This window comes from Xenopus tropicalis, chromosome 3 (assembly GCF_000004195.4).
Source record: "Xenopus tropicalis strain Nigerian chromosome 3, UCB_Xtro_10.0, whole genome shotgun sequence".
Lineage (NCBI taxonomy): Eukaryota > Metazoa > Chordata > Amphibia > Anura > Pipidae > Xenopus > Xenopus tropicalis.
The window spans coordinates 5,110,762-5,128,067 of record NC_030679.2 but is presented as its reverse complement, the minus strand read 5'-3'; the positions used below and the strand labels follow the sequence as shown (position 1 = coordinate 5,128,067).

The 17,306-nt window shown below is 50.7% G+C and overlaps 1 protein-coding gene across 4 annotated transcripts in view; it reads right to left on the bottom strand.

The window, feature by feature from the left end:
• The window catches only part of dennd5b (DENN/MADD domain containing 5B), a 63,435-nt gene extending 53,009 nt beyond the window's left edge, over positions 1-10,426 (bottom strand). For 2 of the 4 annotated variants that reach the window (XM_031897714.1, XM_031897715.1), the window contains exon 1: positions 10,130-10,426. In XM_031897714.1, the coding sequence (XP_031753574.1) occupies positions 10,130-10,235 (106 nt within the window). In that variant the 5' untranslated portion in view covers positions 10,236-10,426. 4 annotated transcript variants of the gene reach the window in all.
• Positions 10,427-17,306: the final 6,880 nt, after the last annotated feature.

Sequence of the window (17,306 nt, the reverse complement as noted above, 5' to 3'; positions counted from 1 at the left end):
GTAAGGCAGGAAGGCAAGCAGTAAGGCAGGAAGGCAAGCAGTAAGGCAGGCAGGAAGGAAGGAAGGCAAGCAGTAAGGCAGGAAGGCAAGCAGTAAGGCAGGAAGGCAAGCAGTAAGGCAAGAAGGCAAGCAGTAAGGCAAGAAGGCAAGCAGTAAGGCAAGAAGGCAAGCAGTAAGGCAGGAAGGCAAGCAGTAAGGCAGGCAGGAAGGAAGGCAGGAAGGCAAGTAGTAAGGAAGGCAGGAAGGAAGGAAGGCAAGAAGGCAAGCAGTAAGGCAGGAAGGCAAGCAGTAAGGCAGGAAGGAAGGAAGGCAAGCAGTAAGGCAGGAAGGCAGGCAGGAAGGAAGGAAGGCAAGCAGTAAGGCAAGAAGGCAAGCAGTAAGGCAGGAAGGCAAGCAGTAAGGCAGGCAGGAAGGAAGGAAGGCAGGAAGGCAAGCAGGAAGGCAGGCAGGAAGGAAGGAAGGAAGGAAGGCAAGCAGTAAGGCAGGAAGGCAAGCAGTAAGGCAGGCAGGAAGGAAGGAAGGCAAGCAGGAAGGAAGGAATGTAGGAAGGCAGGCAGGAAGGAAGGCAAGCAGTAAGGCAGGCAGGAAGGAAGGCAAGCAGGAAGGAAGGAATGTAGGAAGGCAGGCAGGCAGGAAAGCAGTAAGGCAAGCAGGCAGGCAGGCAGGAATGCAGGCAGGCAGGGAACACGCTAATCCCTTCCAACAACCTTGCTGCTGTTACATTGCCGCCGGGCAGGTTTCTCCGAAGGCTCAGAGGCTGATTAGTCCTGACAATTCCACGGTAGGTTCCTGCCAGGCCGAGGGGATGAGCTAAATCCGGGGGTCCCCGGGGGCAAATGGCAGCGAATGAGGATCCAAATCTGCCTTCTCTCTCGCCTTATAGGGTCAAAAGGAATCACAAAGTAACGCAGGAATGCAACATTGTATTGCTGGGAGCCCATGTCGGCTGTAGGTCATTATCAAGCTCAGCTCGTTACTGCGCTACGTGGGATTCTGCCAGCACAGTCTGACCCTGACCCACAGAGCTTACAATCTAAGGGGATTAACTGACCTGCCCACATGTGACAAGGGTCACGGCCCAGAGTCCTGCGCAGAACAAATTTTTAAATACCGGACCCGCAACCCACATGTTTACTCGCTTGGCCCGCTACCCGACCCGCAACTTCCGTATCCGCATCCCGACCCGTGACCTGCTGACGGCCATTTAACAGGAAGTGCTGTTGCTGCAAGCCGGAAGTGACGTCGTCCGAAGTGGGCGGGGTTGTTTAAAGGAGTAAAATATAGATAATATAGGTAATATAATATTACAAGTATGGATACGGCTCACAACCCGCAGATCTGCCGACCCGCATCCGAGAATCCTACACCACTGCAGGGTTCTAGCCCCACAGGCCGGCCCCTAGCCCCCATAGCAGGCCGGCCCCTAGCCCCCATAGCAGGCCGGCCCCTAGCCCCCATAGCAGGCCGGCCCCTAGCCCCCATAGCAGGCCGGCCCCTAGCCCCCATAGCAGGCCGGCCCATAGCCCCCATAGCAGGCCGGCCCATAGCCCCCATAGCAGGCCGGCCCATAGCCCCCATAGCAGGCCGGCCCATAGCCCCCATAGCAGGCCGGCCCATAGCCCCCATAGCAGGCCGGCCCAAAGCCCCCATAGCAGGCTGGCCCATAGACCCACAGGCTGGCCCATAGCCCCACAGGCTGGCCCATAGCCCCCCAGGCTGGCCCTAATTACGCTTTCCAAGGTACTTTTCCCCATTACAGGTACCAACGGCACGTCTGTACATACCTGCAGCTACATGTGACTGCTCTGGCAGTGGGAATCGGCAGTTGCAGGCAAGCTCGTACGTGCCGACCCGCAGCCACATGTCTGGCCAAAGAGCAGGCCGGTGGCTGCAGAGATTAATGTCACCTTCAGCCCACAACCCCGCAGGCACCCGTAACTTTACTTTAATGTTAAGAATAATTCGGGGCCCTCACTGTTGCTAGGTAGGTTTCTGGGCGACAGCTACAGAGCTCTGTGCCAGTTTTTGCCAATTCCCATTGATTCCTGTAGGAACAACAACATTGCACATTTTATGCAAGAAATCCCAGTATATCAACCCAGCTGCTTTCTACTGTGTCTGACAGACTGGAAGGCAATTATCTGTCGGCTCCTTGTGAATCTCTCAGGCCAATCACGTTCAGCTTTTTTAACCCACTCCCAAGCGATAACCACAGGCCGGGAATCTCAAGGCAAATCACTCAACTGCAAATGCTTATATAGAGAGGGCCCTTATGTACAAAGCTACATTCTGGGAGCCTCTGCTGCATTGCAGTTTATTAGAGGAGCAACAGAATAGCAAGGAAACGGCATTGTTCCCAGAGCATTCCTTCTCTGTATATTTGTATTTATACATATGGGTAGGAGGTGCCATAGTGTTTCCCTTAGACAGTACAGTATGGGGGTACAGCTTATTGTGTGCCCAGAACATTCCTTCTCTGTATATTTGTATTTATACATATGGGTAGGGGGTGCCATAGTGTTTCCCTTAGACAGTACAGTATGGGGGTACAGCTTATTGTGTGCCCAGAACATTCCTTCTCTGTATATTTGTATTTATACATATGGGTAGGAGGTGCCATAGTGTTTCCCTTAGACAGTACAGTATGGGGGTACAGCTTATTGTGTGCCCAGAACATTCCTTCTCTGTATATTTGTATTTATACATATGGGTAGGGGGTGCCATAGTGTTTCCCTTAGACAGTACAGTATGGGGGTACAGCTTATTGTGTGCCCAGAACATTCCCTCTCTGTATATTTGTATTTATACATATGGGTAGGGGGTGCCATAGTGTTTCCCTTAGACAGTACAGTATGGGGGTACAGCTTATTGTGTGCCCAGAACATTCCCTCTCTGTATATTTGTATTTATACATATGGGTAGGGGGTGCCATAGTGTTTCCCTTAGACAGTACAGTATGGGGCTACAGCTTATTGTGTGCCCAGAACATTCCCTCTCTGTATATTTGTATTTATACATATGGGTAGGGGGTGCCATAGTGTTTCCCTTAGACAGTACAGTATGGGGGTACAGCTTATTGTGTGCCCAGAACATTCCCTCTCTGTATATTTGTATTTATACATATGGGTAGGGGGTGCCATAGTGTTTCCCTTAGACAGTACAGTATGGGGGTACAGCTTATTGTGTGCCCAGAACATTCCCTCTCTGTATATTTGTATTTATACATATGGGTAGGGGGTGCCATAGTGTTTCCCTTAGACAGTACAGTATGGGGGTACAGCTTATTGTGTGCCCAGAACATTCCTTCTCTGTATATTTGTATTTATACATATGGGTAGGGGGTGTGTATATATATATATATATATAGGAGGGGGGGGGCGCTAAAGATTGCACCATAAGATGCAGAGAGATAAGGAGAGAAAACAATAGGCAGAGCCAGTATGTAATGACCAACTTGGCCAACTTACTATTGGCTACAAAGTTAATGATCGATCTGAAATAAAACACAACAGACAGGGTCACTTGGGGTTGTTTAATCCTCCCTGTACCCAGCTCTGATTAAACAAGTCCCTAAATGCACAATAAACACAACACAGACCCCCCCTTGGCCATTAAAACAGGGAATAGCACTTTACTGGCGGACAAACACCCAGCTAAACACAATGGGCCCCGTCAGGCACAGATTTCCCTACTATACGTTCAGTGGTTTTGTTTGCTCTGCCCCAGCTAAGCCTTCTTACCGCTCCCCCATTCACAAACAGAATAACGGCATTAGGTGCCGGCGCTGCCCATTCTCTCGGCCCGACTCGCGGGCACATCTGCTTCTGGCAAACAGATGGCAACTGGCAGGGACTGTAGGATTAGGTCTCGGTGCAGAAATCTCGGCTCCACTGTCCATCAGCATCAGGCGTCTCATTGTGAAGCGCTGACCCACGCAAACCCATTATCCTTCTCTATAAAGGGCATATATGCGCTCAGATAGGAACCCGGCGAAGCTCATTCACATATATTCAATTATTCATACAGCATCCGATCTGTATCAGGCGAGCAATCTGATATGTGCTCTTATATTAGCTAGAATCTCAGCCATAAAGCAGGGCAGGACTGCTGCTTACAATGGGGGGATCAGATAGGATCTGTGCCACTGTGACAGAATGCTCTGTTATACAGATAGCTAGAATCTCAGCCATAAAGCAGGGCAGGACTGCTGCTTACAATGGGGGGGATCAGATAGGATCTGTGCCACTGTGACAGAATGCTCTGTTATACAGATAGCTAGAATCTCAGCCATAAAGCAGGGCAGGACTGCTGCTTACAATGGGGGGGATCAGATAGGATCTGTGCCACTGTGACAGAATGCTCTGTTATACAGATAGCTAGAATCTCAGCCATAAAGCAGGGCAGGACTGCTGCTTACAATGGGGGGGATCAGATAGGATCTGTGCCACTGTGACAGAATGCTCTGTTATACAGATAGCTAGAATCTCAGCCATAAAGCAGGGCAGGACTGCTGCTTACAATGGGGGGGGGATCAGATAGGATCTGTGCCACTGTGACAGAATGCTCTGTTATACAGATAGCTAGAATCTCAGCCATAAAGCAGGGCAGGACTGCTGCTTACAATGGGGGGGATCAGATAGGATCTGTGCCACTGTGAAACAAAAAGCTGTACCCCCATACTGTACTGTCTAAGGGAAACACTATGGCACCCCCTACCCATATGTATAAATACAAATATACAGAGAGGGAATGTTCTGGGCACACAATAAGCTGTACCCCCATACTGTACTGTCTAAGGGAAACACTATGGCACCCCTACCCATATGTATAAATACAAATATACAGAGAGGGAATGTTCTGGGCACACAATAAGCTGTACCCCCATACTGTACTGTCTAAGGGAAACACTATGGCACCCCCTACCCATATGTATAAATACAAATATACAGAGAAGGAATGTTCTGGGCACACAATAAGCTGTACCCCCATACTGTACTGTCTAAGGGAAACACTATGGCACCCCCTACCCATATGTATAAATACAAATATACAGAGAAGGAATGTTCTGGGCACACAATAAGCTGTACCCCCATACTGTACTGTCTAAGGGAAACACTATGGCACCCCCTACCCATATGTATAAATACAAATATACAGAGAAGGAATGTTCTGGACACACAATAAGCTGTACCCCCATACTGTACTGTCTAAGGGAAACACTATGGCACCCCCTACCCATATGTATAAATACAAATATACAGAGAAGGAATGTTCTGGGCACACAATAAGCTGTACCCCCATACTGTACTGTCTAAGGGAAACACTATGGCAGCTCACAATGGGCAGATAAACAATATTTACCCCCCAGCCCCCGGGGCAGATATCAGTCGGCCCAGGCTTGTATCTCGCTAGTGACACACATGACTGTACAGGTGCCAGACTCACGTTCCAGGTATCAGAAAAGCAAAGTACAAAGGTGGTTTCTCTGGGCCGTGACGCAGCGCCACATAAACGCTTTATCATCGGAACCCGTGAATGAAAGGAACTCACTGATCAAAGACTTGGAATAAAAAGCCAAATATGTACATTATATTCTTCCTGCTGTTCCTGGCCAATCAGGAACCGGCTTCATTAGCTCTGTAACCCTATTATTATTCTACAGGGGCCAATATGGGAGGGGCTTCGTATCTCGGAAACTCTAGCCCCCCATTATCCCATCCTTGTCCCTGAGCATTCCCTTGCCTTACTATTAGCCTGACCCCGCTACGCACACATTAAGGGATGCAAACAAATGGCTAAACTCTGCACAATAAAGCCAGGGGGGGGCGGGGGGGCGCTGAATGCCATCACATTTACAAGCACCTTGTAAACCCATTCTTTTTGGGAAGGCAGGGGGGATGGGGGGCAGATGAATAGAAGTGATTGGTCGGCACATTGAAATAACATTGCACCAACATCACCCACCCGGCATCGCGGCTGCACGAAAGCCCCCCCCCCCATCCTAATGGAACCTTCCCTGGCCTATTGAGACAGCCGGGCATTAGGCCTCCTTATGTCACTGACCCAAGGGGGATAGGATCTGGAAAGAGAAGAGAACCCAGAACAGCACCCCAAGTCCAAAGTGATGCAGGCAGCACCAATCAATCTCACACTCTCAGCTCCAGCACCTTATTATTATTATATAGGAACTTCTAGATTCATCAGTTCCAGCATCTTATTATAAAGGAACTACTAGATCAACCCACTCTAGAACCTTATTATATAGGAACTACTATATCCACATGCTCTAGAACCATATTATCAATTAGCTCTAGCACCTTATTATATAGGAACTACTATATACAAGCGCTTTAGAACCATATTATCAATTAGCTCTAGCACCTTATTACATCGGAACTACTATATACACGCGCTCTAGAACCATATTATCAATTAGCTCTAGCACCTTATTATATAGGAACTACTATATCCACACGCTCTAGAACCATATTATCAATTAGCTCTAGCACCTTATTATATAGGAACTACTATATCCACACACTCTAGAAGCATATTATCAATTAGCTCTAGCACCTTATTATATAGGAACTACTATATACACGCGCTTTAGAACCATATTATCAATTAGCTCTAGCACCTTATTACATCGGAACTACTATATACACGCGCTCTAGAACCATATTATCAATTAGCTCTAGCACCTTATTACATCGGAACTACTATATACACGCGCTGTAGAACCATATTATCAAATATGTCCTATGGTCTTAGGAATAACTTTATGGTTGGGGGTCACCGCAATACGAGGAACTGTATTAAAGGGTTGTGGCATTGGGAAGGTTGAGAACCACTGCTCTAGAACCTTATTTTCTCTGTAATAATAAAACAGTACCTGTACTTGATCCCAACTAAGATATAATTACCCCTTATTGGGGCAGAACAGCCCTATTGGGTTTATTTCATGGTTAAATGATCCCCTTTTCTCTGTAATAATAAAACAGTACCTGTACTTGATCCCAACTAAGATATAATTACCCCTTATTGGGGCAGAACAGCCCTATTGGGTTTATTTCATGGTTAAATGATTCCCTTTTCTCTGTAATAATAAAACAGTACCTGTACTTGATCCCAACTAAGATATAATTACCCCTTATTACATAAGATATGGACATCCAAGTTACGGAAAGACCCCTTATCCGGAAAACCCCTGGTCCCCAGCATCCTTAATAACAAGTCCAATACCTACATATTATTCCGATCTACAACCTTATTATTATTATATAGGATTGTCTGTATCCGTCCGCTCTAGCACTTTATTATATAGGAACTTCTATATGCATCTACTCTGGAACATTGTTTTCCAACAGTGCTAGCACCTTGTTATCATTGTACAGAAACTACTATATCCATTTGCTCTACAAATTATTTTTATTATATAGGATTGTCTATATCCCTCCCAGTCTAGAAACTTGTAATCCATCAGCTCTAGCACCTTATTTTAAAGGAACTTCTATATTCATCATATTTAGCACCTTCTTATTATTGTATATAACAATATCAACTATATCATTCCAAGCTACAAACCTTATTATTATTATTATTATTATAATATAGAATTGCCTATATCCATCCGCTCTAGCACTTTATTATTCATCACCTCTAGCACCTTATTATAAAGGAACTTTCTATATTTATCAGCTTGAGAAGATGATCAGCTCTAGCACCCCCATATTAGTGTATAGGATATTCTATCTAACCCAGCAATTACATAGGAACAGCTGTATATTAGTTAAGAGAAAAGCCAAAAACCCCATTTGTAGGGTGACACCTCGCACTTACCCCCAGACCCCCCCCCCCCCCCACACAGTAGGCAGTTTTATCTATTGAGTCACGACCCAATCTCCTTCCGTTGCATCATCAGAGCAACGTATTCCATTAATCTGGATTTCTGGCCCAGAGTGGGAAATAATAACCCTTTACTTGCCCTCTTTAACCAGAAATAGTGAAACCCTGGCATTTGGCCGATTTCTGCAACAGAAGGACTGTGCTTGGTCTGGATCCTGAACCCAAACGCACCCACAAGTCTGATAGAACCCTAGAACCGCCCCCCCATGACACACAGTAGCAATAAGTGCCACAAACACTACTGCAGAAACTCTAACCCCAATGGGTCCTGAAAGTACCCTCAGCCTGGCACCCAGTGCAGTTTGCAGTAACCCCCCCCCGCCCCAGACTGGAACAAGAATATAACAGCCCAGAACCCTGAACAGTCTTTGTCTTTATACAGGCGATCAGCGATGCATTTATTAATTCTGCACCTGGCAAAGCAATAACAGCATCACCCCAGCCTGGCACCGACATGCCAATAAGGACAAAGGGCACCCCCAGAGACTACAGCACAGTCACAACTGGTGCCAATAGGGCACCCCATCAATGTCGACATTCTTAGGATTAGTGTTCCCTTTAGAGCTATTATCCATTCCCCCCAAGTTGGCACCAAAACACCTGTGCCCCAAGGGAACCTGCCCCAATCAGTGCCAGAGAGAGGGGGCACAGGGACATGAACAGGGGCGCCCACTCCCAGCCCCACTCAGTGCCAGAACAGGGGCGCCCACTCCCAGCCCCACTCAGCGCCAGAACAGGGGCGCCCACTCCCAGCCCCACTCAGTGCCAGAACCGGGGCGCCCACTCCCAGCCCCACTCAGTGCCAGAACCGGGGCGCCCACTCCCAGCCCCACTCAGTGCCAGAACAGGTACACTCAGTGCCAGGGATGGGGGTGAAGCATTATAGGAGATACCTTGTCCCAGTACCATGGGTCCCCCTGACCCAGTTCAGTGCAGGGAATAGGGGGTCCCCCTGACCCAGCTCAGTGCAGGGAATAGGGGGGCCCCTGACCCAGCTCAGTGCAGGGAATAGGGGGGCCCCTGACCCAGCTCAGTGCAGGGAATAGGGGGGCCCCTGACCCAGCTCAGTGCAGGGAATAGGGGGGCCCCTGACCCAGTTCAGTGAGGGGAATAGGGGGGCCCCTGACCCAGCTCAGTGAGGGGAATAGGGGGGCCCCTGACCCAGTTCAGTGAGGGGAATAGGGGGGCCCCTGACCCAGCTCAGTGCAGGGAATAGGGGGGCCCCTGACCCAGCTCAGTGCAGGGAATAGGGGGGCCCCTGACCCAGTTCAGTGCAGGGAATAGGGGGGCCCCTGACCCAGTTCAGTGCAGGGAATAGGGGGGCCCCTGACCCAGCTCAGTGAGGGGAATAGGGGGGCCCCTGACCCAGCTCAGTGCAGGGAATAGGGGGGCCCCTGACCCAGTTCAGTGCAGGGAATAGGGGGGCCCCTGACCCAGCTCAGTGAGGGGAATAGGGGGGCCCCTGACCCAGCTCAGTGAGGGGAATAGGGGGGCCCCTGACCCAGCTCAGTGAGGGGAATAGGGGGGCCCCTGACCCAGCTCAGTGAGGGGAATAGGGGGGCCCCTGACCCAGTTCAGTGCAGGGAATAGGGGGGCCCCTGACCCAGCTCAGTGAGGGGAATAGGGGGGCCCCTGACCCAGCTCAGTGAGGGGAATAGGGGGGCCCCTGACCCAGTTCAGTGCAGGGAATAGGGGGGCCCCTGACCCAGCTCAGTGAGGGGAATAGGGGGGCCCCTGACCCAGCTCAGTGAGGGGAATAGGGGGGCCCCTGACCCAGCTCAGTGAGGGGAATAGGGGGGCCCCTGACCCAGCTCAGTGAGGGGAATAGGGGGGCCCCTGACCCAGCTCAGTGAGGGGAATAGGGGGGCCCCTGACCCAGTTCAGTGCAGGGAATAGGGGGGCCCCTGACCCAGCTCAGTGAGGGGAATAGGGGGGCCCCTGACCCAGTTCAGTGCAGGGAATAGGGGGGCCCCTGACCCAGCTCAGTGAGGGGAATAGGGGGGCCCCTGACCCAGCTCAGTGAGGGGAATAGGGGGGCCCCTGACCCAGCTCAGTGAGGGGAATAGGGGGGCCCCTGACCCAGCTCAGTGAGGGGAATAGGGGGGCCCCTGACCCAGCTCAGTGAGGGGAATAGGGGGGCCCCTGACCCAGCTCAGTGAGGGGAATAGGGGGGCCCCTGACCCAGCTCAGTGAGGGGAATAGGGGGGCACCATAGAACCCTTACCCGCCAGTTCATCCGGTTCGAGCCCACTGTCCGCGTCCGTCCCGCAGATAACGAAGTAATGAGCCAGGCGGCAGGGGGGTCCGGCCGTGCCCGAGGGGCCGCTCATTGTGCCGGTACCGGTGGGAGCACTTGAGTCCCCCTGTATCCGCTCTCAGCGCCGGGCCCCCGGCCTGTCCATTCTGGGCCCCTCCTGTCAGCCCGCAGCTCCGCTACATACACACCGGTCTCCTCTCCGATCCCTGCGCGGCCCCGATACCCAGAGCGCGCAACCAGCTCCGCCCCCTCTGTGAGATCGGCCGCTAAGCCCCGCCCACCCATCTGTGCGCTTATCTTGTGTCTCCGCCCATCTCCGCGGCCGCTGCGGTTTAACCACTTCCCTGCCGCTGCGGAGCCGGAAAGCACTGACCTGCCCATTGCTCTGATTTATGGATTTGTCTTTAATACAAATACCCGGCAGTGTCTCTTCCCATTAATATAGAGGTGTCATTGTACAGCTAAGCCCTTGGAGCTCACCCACAGAGCTTGCACTCTTTATACTCTTATTAATGGGACCTTGTTCCGAAGGTGTTGGTTTGGGAATTGAACCTGGGTCCCCATATAGCAGCAGTGAAGGGGTTCCCTACCAAGAGAGGGGGAATGAGTGATACATTGGGGGTGGGGAGGAAAGGGGATCTCACCATCAGCGTAGGAAGGGGTTCCTTACTGTAAGGGCAGTCAGGTTATGGGGTTCCCTACCAAGAGAGGGGGAATGAGTGATACATTGGAGGTGGGGAGGAAAGGAGATCTCACCATCAGCATAGGAAGGGGTTCCTTACTGTAAGGGCAGTCAGGTTATGGGGTTCCCTACCCAGAGAGGGGGAATGAGTGATACATTGGGGGTGGGGAGGAAAGGGGATCTCACCATCAGCGTAGGAAGGGGTTCCTTACTGTAAGGGCAGTCAGGTTATGGGGTTCCCTACCAAGAGAGGGGGAATGAGTGATACATTGGAGGTGGGGAGGAAAGGAGATCTCACCATCAGCATAGGAAGGGGTTCCTTACTGTAAGGGCAGTCAGGTTATGGGGTTCCCTACCCAGAGAGGGGGAATGAGTGATACATTGGGGGTGGGGAGGAAAGGGGATCTCACCATCAGCATAGGAAGGGGTTCCTTACTGTAAGGGCAGTCAGGTTATGGGGTTCCCTACCCAGAGAGGGGGAATGAGTGATACATTGGGGGTGGGGGGAAAGGGGATCTCACCATCAGCATAGGAAGGGGTTCCTAACTGTAATGGCAGTCAGGTTATGGGGTTCCCTACCCAGAGAGGGGGAATGAGTGATACATTGGGGGTGGGGAGGAAAGGGGATCTCACCATCAGCATAGGAAGGGGTTCCTTACTGTAAGGGCAGTCAGGTTATGGGGTTCCCTACCAAGAGAGGGGGAATGAGTGATACATTGGGGGTGGGGGGGAAAGGGGATCTCACCATCAGCATAGGATGGGGTTCCTTACTGTAATGGCAGTCAGGTTATGGGGTTCCCTACCCAGAGAGGGGGAATGAGTGATACATTGGGGGTGGGGAGGAAAGGGGATCTCACCATCAGCATAGGAAGGGGTTCCTAACTGTAATGGCAGTCAGGTTATGGGGTTCCCTACCCAGAGAGGGGGAATGAGTGATTCATTGGGGGTGGGGGGAAAGGGGATCTCACCATCAGCATAGGAAGGGGTTCCTAACTGTAATGGCAGTCAGGTTATGGGGTTCCCTACCCAGAGAGGGGGAATGAGTGATTCATTGGGGGTGGGGAGGAAAGGGGATCTCACCATCAGCATAGGAAGGGGTTCCTTACTGTAAGGGCAGTCAGGTTATGGGGTTCCCTACCCAGAGAGGGGGAATGAGTGATACATTGGGGGTGGGGGGAAAGGGGATCTCACCATCAGCATAGGAAGGGGTTCCTTACTGTAATGGCAGTCAGGTTATGGGGTTCCCTACCCAGAGAGGGGGAATGAGTGATACATTGGGGGTGGGGAGGAAAGGGGATCTCACCATCAGCATAGGAAGGGGTTCCTTACTGTAAGGGCAGTAAGGTTATGGGGTTCCCTACCCAGAGAGGGGGAATGAGTGATACATTGGGGGTGGGGGGGAAAGGGGATCTCACCATCAGCATAGGAAGGGGTTCCTTACTGTAAGGACAGTCAGGTTATGGGATTCCCTACCCAGAGAGGGGGAATGAGTGATACATTGGGGGTGGGGAGGAAAGGGGATCTCACCATCAGCATAGGAAGGGGTTCCTTACTGTAAGGGCAGTAAGGTTATGGGGTTCCCTACCCAGAGAGGGGGAATGAGTGATACATTGGGGGTGGGGGGGAAAGGGGATCTCACCATCAGCATAGGAAGGGGTTCCTTACTGTAAGGACAGTCAGGTTATGGGATTCCCTACCCAGAGAGGGGGAATGAGTGATACATTGGGGGTGGGGGGCAAAGGGGATCTCACCATCAGCATAGGAAGTGGTTCCTTACTGTAAGGACAGTCAGGTTATGGGGTTCCCTACCCAGAGAGGGGGAATGAGTGATACATTGGGGGTGGGGAGGAAAGGGGATCTCACCATCAGCATAGGAAGGGGTTCCTTACTGTAAGGGCAGTCAGGTTATGGGGTTCCCTACCCAGAGAGGGGGAATGAGTGATACATTGGGGGTGCGGAGGGAAGGGGATCTCACCATCAGCATAGGAAGGGGTTCCTTACTGTAAGGGCAGTCAGGTTATGGGGTTCCCTACCCAGAGAGGGGAAATGAGTGATACATTGGGGGTGGGGAGGAAAGGGGATCTCATCATCAGCATAGGAAGGGGTTCCTTACTGTAAGGGCAGTCAGGTTATGGGGTTCCCTACCCAGAGAGGGGGAATGAGTGATACATTGGGGGTGGGGAGGAAAGGGGATCTCATCATCAGCATAGGAAGGGGTTCCTTACTGTAAGGGCAATCAGGTTATGGGGTTCCCTACCCAGAGAGGGGGAATGAGTGATACATTGGGGGTGGGGGGGGGAAGGGGATCTTACCATCAGCATAGGAAGGGGTTCCTTACTGTAAGGGCAGTCAGGTTTTGGGGTTCCCTACCCAGAGAGGGGGAATGAGTGATACATTGGGGGTGAGGGGGAAAGGGGATCTCACCATCAGCATAGGAAGGGGTTCCTTACTGTAAGGGCAGTCAGGTTATGGGGTTCCCTACCCAGAGAGGGGGAATGAGTGATACATTGGGGGTGGGGAGGAAAGGGGATCTCATCATCAGCATAGGAAGGGGTTCCTTACTGTAAGGGCAATCAGGTTATGGGGTTCTCTACCAAGAGAGGGGGAATGAGTGATACATTGGGGGTGGGGAGGAAAGGGGATCTCACCATCAGCATAGGAAGGGGTTCCTTACTGTAAGGGCAGTCAGGTTATGGGGTTCCCTACCCAGAGAGGGGGAATGAGTAATACATTGGGGGTGGGGAGGAAAGGGGATCTCACCATCAGCATAGGAAGGGGTTCCTTACTGTAAGGGCAGTCAGGTTATGGGGTTCCCTATCCAGAGAGGGGGAATGAGTGATACATTGGGGGTGGGGGGGAAAGGGGATCTCACCATCAGCATAGGAAGGGGTTCCTTACTGTAAGGACAGTCAGGTTATGGGATTCCCTACCCAGAGGGGGGGAATGTGTGATACATTGGGGGTGGGGGGAAAGGGGATCTCACCATCAGCATAGGAAGGGGTTCCTTACTGTAAGGGCAGTCAGGTTATGGGGTTCCCTACCCAGAGAGGGGGAATGAATGATACATTGGGGGTGGGGAGGAAAGGGGATCTCACCATCAGCATAGGAAGGGGTTCCTTACTGTAAGGGCAGTCAGGTTATGGGGTTCCCTACCCAGAGAGGGGGAATGAGTGATACATTGGGGGTGGGGAGGAAAGGGGATCTCATCATCAGCATAGGAAGGGGTTCCTTACTGTAAGGGCAGTCAGGTTATGGGGTTCCCTACCCAGAGAGGGGGAATGAGTGATACATTGGGGGTGGGGAGGAAAGGGGATCTCACCATCAGCATAGGAAGGGGTTCCTTACTGTAAGGGCAGTCAGGTTATGGGGTTCCCTACCCAGAGAGGGGGAATGAGTGATACATTGGGGGTGGGGAGGAAAGGGGATCTCACCATCAGCATACGAAGGGGTTCCTTACTGTAAGGGCAGTCAGGTTATGGGGTTCCCTACCCAGAGAGGGGGAATGAGTGATACATTGGGGGTGGGGGGGAAAGGGGATCTCACCATCAGCATAGGAAGGGGTTCCTTACTGTAAGGGCAGTCAGGTTATGGGGTTCCCTACCCAGAGAGGGGGAATGAGTGATACATTGGGGGTGGGGAGGAAAGGGGATCTCACCATCAGCATAGGAAGGGGTTCCTTACTGTAAGGGCAGTCAGGTTATGGGGTTCCCTACCCAGAGAGGGGGAATGAGTGATACATTGGGGGTGGGGAGGAAAGGGGATCTCACCATCAGCATACGAAGGGGTTCCTTACTGTAAGGGCAGTCAGGTTATGGGGTTCCCTACCCAGAGAGGGGGAATGAGTGATACATTGGGGGTGGGGGGGAAAGGGGAAAGGGGGGGGAAAGGGGATCTCACCATCAGCATACGAAGGGGTTCCTTACTGTAAGGGCAGTCAGGTTATGGGATTCCCTACCAAATTCTCAACAGACATTTGGCTGTTTGGTTTGAACCTCAATAAGTTTCTGACTGCACAGCGAGTTTGGGAGCTGCTAGCGAGTTTTGCATGTAATCTAAAGTGTTGCATGTAAATTTAAGTGTATAGCAGGCGTTTAAAACAAAAAAGGCGTTTGAAACTTAAAAGGCACTATACAAGGGATTGCACTCGGGAGACTGTAAGTACCCAGTTGCAATATGAGTTGCAGTATGATTGCTGGTGTTACTCAGTGTGCATCTTGTCGCATGTATGGGGTCCTGGAGCAGCAGTTCCATGCAGCATTTACTTGTGAGAGATGCAGGTGGGTTTTCCTCTTGGAATCTGAGGTGCAGAATCTAAGGGGGGAACTGGCAGCACTGAGGGCAGCTGCAAACATGGGGGAGAACAGGAGGCTCACTGAGCAACCACTGGCAGGGGCCGGTGTAGTGGGGGGGGGAGAAGGGACAGTGGGGGTTAATGAGGGAGACAAATTTGTAACAGTTAAGAGGGGCAGTAGGGGACACAAGGGTAGGGGGGCTGGTTCAAAGCTTGTACAAACCAACAGATTTGCCGCGTTAGGTGAAGATGCTGGGGAAGGCAGCTCTGAGCTGGCATGTATGGAGCGGGCTGACTCTCAGAGCACCCTGGGAGCCGGCACCTCTAATACAGGTGGGGGGAGTAGTGCTAGGAAGGGAAGGCAGGTTATAGTTGTAGGGGATTCAATTATTAGAAAGGTGGATAGGGTAATTTGTCGCAAAGACCCTACATGCCGAACTGTGTGTTGCTTGCCTGGTGCTAGGGTTCGGCATGTGGTGGAACGAGTGGACAGATTGTTGGGAGGGGCTGGGGAAGACCCGGCGGTCTTGGTACACATAGGTACCAATGACAAAGTTAGAGGAGGGGGGGAAGTCCTCAAGAACGATTTTAAAAAGCTAGGTGCGAAGTTGAGGGCGAGGACTTCCAAGGTAATTTTCTCAGAGATATTCCCTGTGCCACGAGCAACATTAAGAAGGCAGCGGGAGCTCAGGGAGATTAATGCGTGGCTGAGAGATTGGTGCAGGGAGGAGGGCTTTGGGTTTCTCCAGAACTGGGCTGATTTCTCAATCGGCTACAGGCTCTTTGCCAGGGATGGGCTGCACCTCAATGATGATGGGGCAGCTGCTTTGGGGGAAAAGATGGCTAGAGGGTTGGAGGAGATTTTAAACTAGGAGTGGGGGGGGAGGGTGCAGCGGGAAATTCTGTGGTAGACAGGATAGATGAGGTAGTGGGCATAGTAAGGAAAATTGGGGGAGGAGACTTGCTTCGGGATACTGATAATGGCAGGGAGGCCCATAAGTTGTTTACACGTCATTCTCACGCCGGAACCAGTATTAAATGTATGTTTACCAATGCAAGGAGTCTGACTGGTAAAATGGGAGAGCTGGAGGTACTGGCGTTGGAGCGGAAATATGATGTGATTGGTGTTGCTGAAACTTGGTTGAATGAGTCTCATGACTGGGCTGTTAATATTGGGGGGTATACATTGTTTCGGAGGGACAGGGGCAATAGAAAAGGAGGAGGAGTGTGTCTGTTCATTAAGCACGACTTAAAAGCAAATATTAAGGAGGAAGTGATGGGGGTAACAGAGGGAGCTGAATCCTTATGGGTTGAGCTTCTCACAGATAGTAAAGAATCTACCAAGCTAATTGTAGGGGTATGCTATAGACCCCCTAATGTAAGCGAAGAGGAGGAGGCCCAGCTCCTGTTGCAAATAGAAAAGGCTGCTAGTTTGGGGCAAGTGATAATAATGGGGGATTTTAATTACCCTGATATTGACTGGGGCAATAGTACTGCCAGGACAGTAACTGGGAACAAGTTTATAAACTTGCTGCATGACAACTTTATGTCACAGGTTGTTGAGGAGCCAACCAGGAACAATGCTATACTGGATCTAGTGATCTCTAATGACCCAGAACGTATAGCAAATGTGCAAGTGGTTGAACCCCTGGGTAATAGTGACCATAATGTTATTTCATTTGATGTTTGGTGCAGGAAACAAATTTACACGGGGGCAACAAAGACACTGAATTTTAGGAAGGCAAATTTTAGCTCCTTAAGGGCAGCGCTTCAGGGCATAGATTGGGGCATTATGTTTTCTGATAAAAATACAGAGCAGAAATGGTTGTCATTTAAAATGATATTAAATCATTACTGTTCTCAATTCATTCCATTAATAAGAAAAAGTAGAAGTGTTAAGAATCACCCCATGTGGCTTAACTCTGAGGTAAAGAAGTTAATAGGGAAAAAAAGGAAAGCTTTTAAGAAATATAAGTCAGAGGGGACAGTAGCTGCGTTTAATGAATATAAACACTATAACAAGTGTTGTAAAACAGCAATCCGGAAGGCAAAGATAGAAAATGAGGAGCGCATCGCGGCCGAGGCCAAAACTAACCCCAAAAAGTTTTTTAAGTATATTAATAGTAAAAAGATGCAGGTTGAGGGTGTGGCCCCATTGAGTTATAATAACA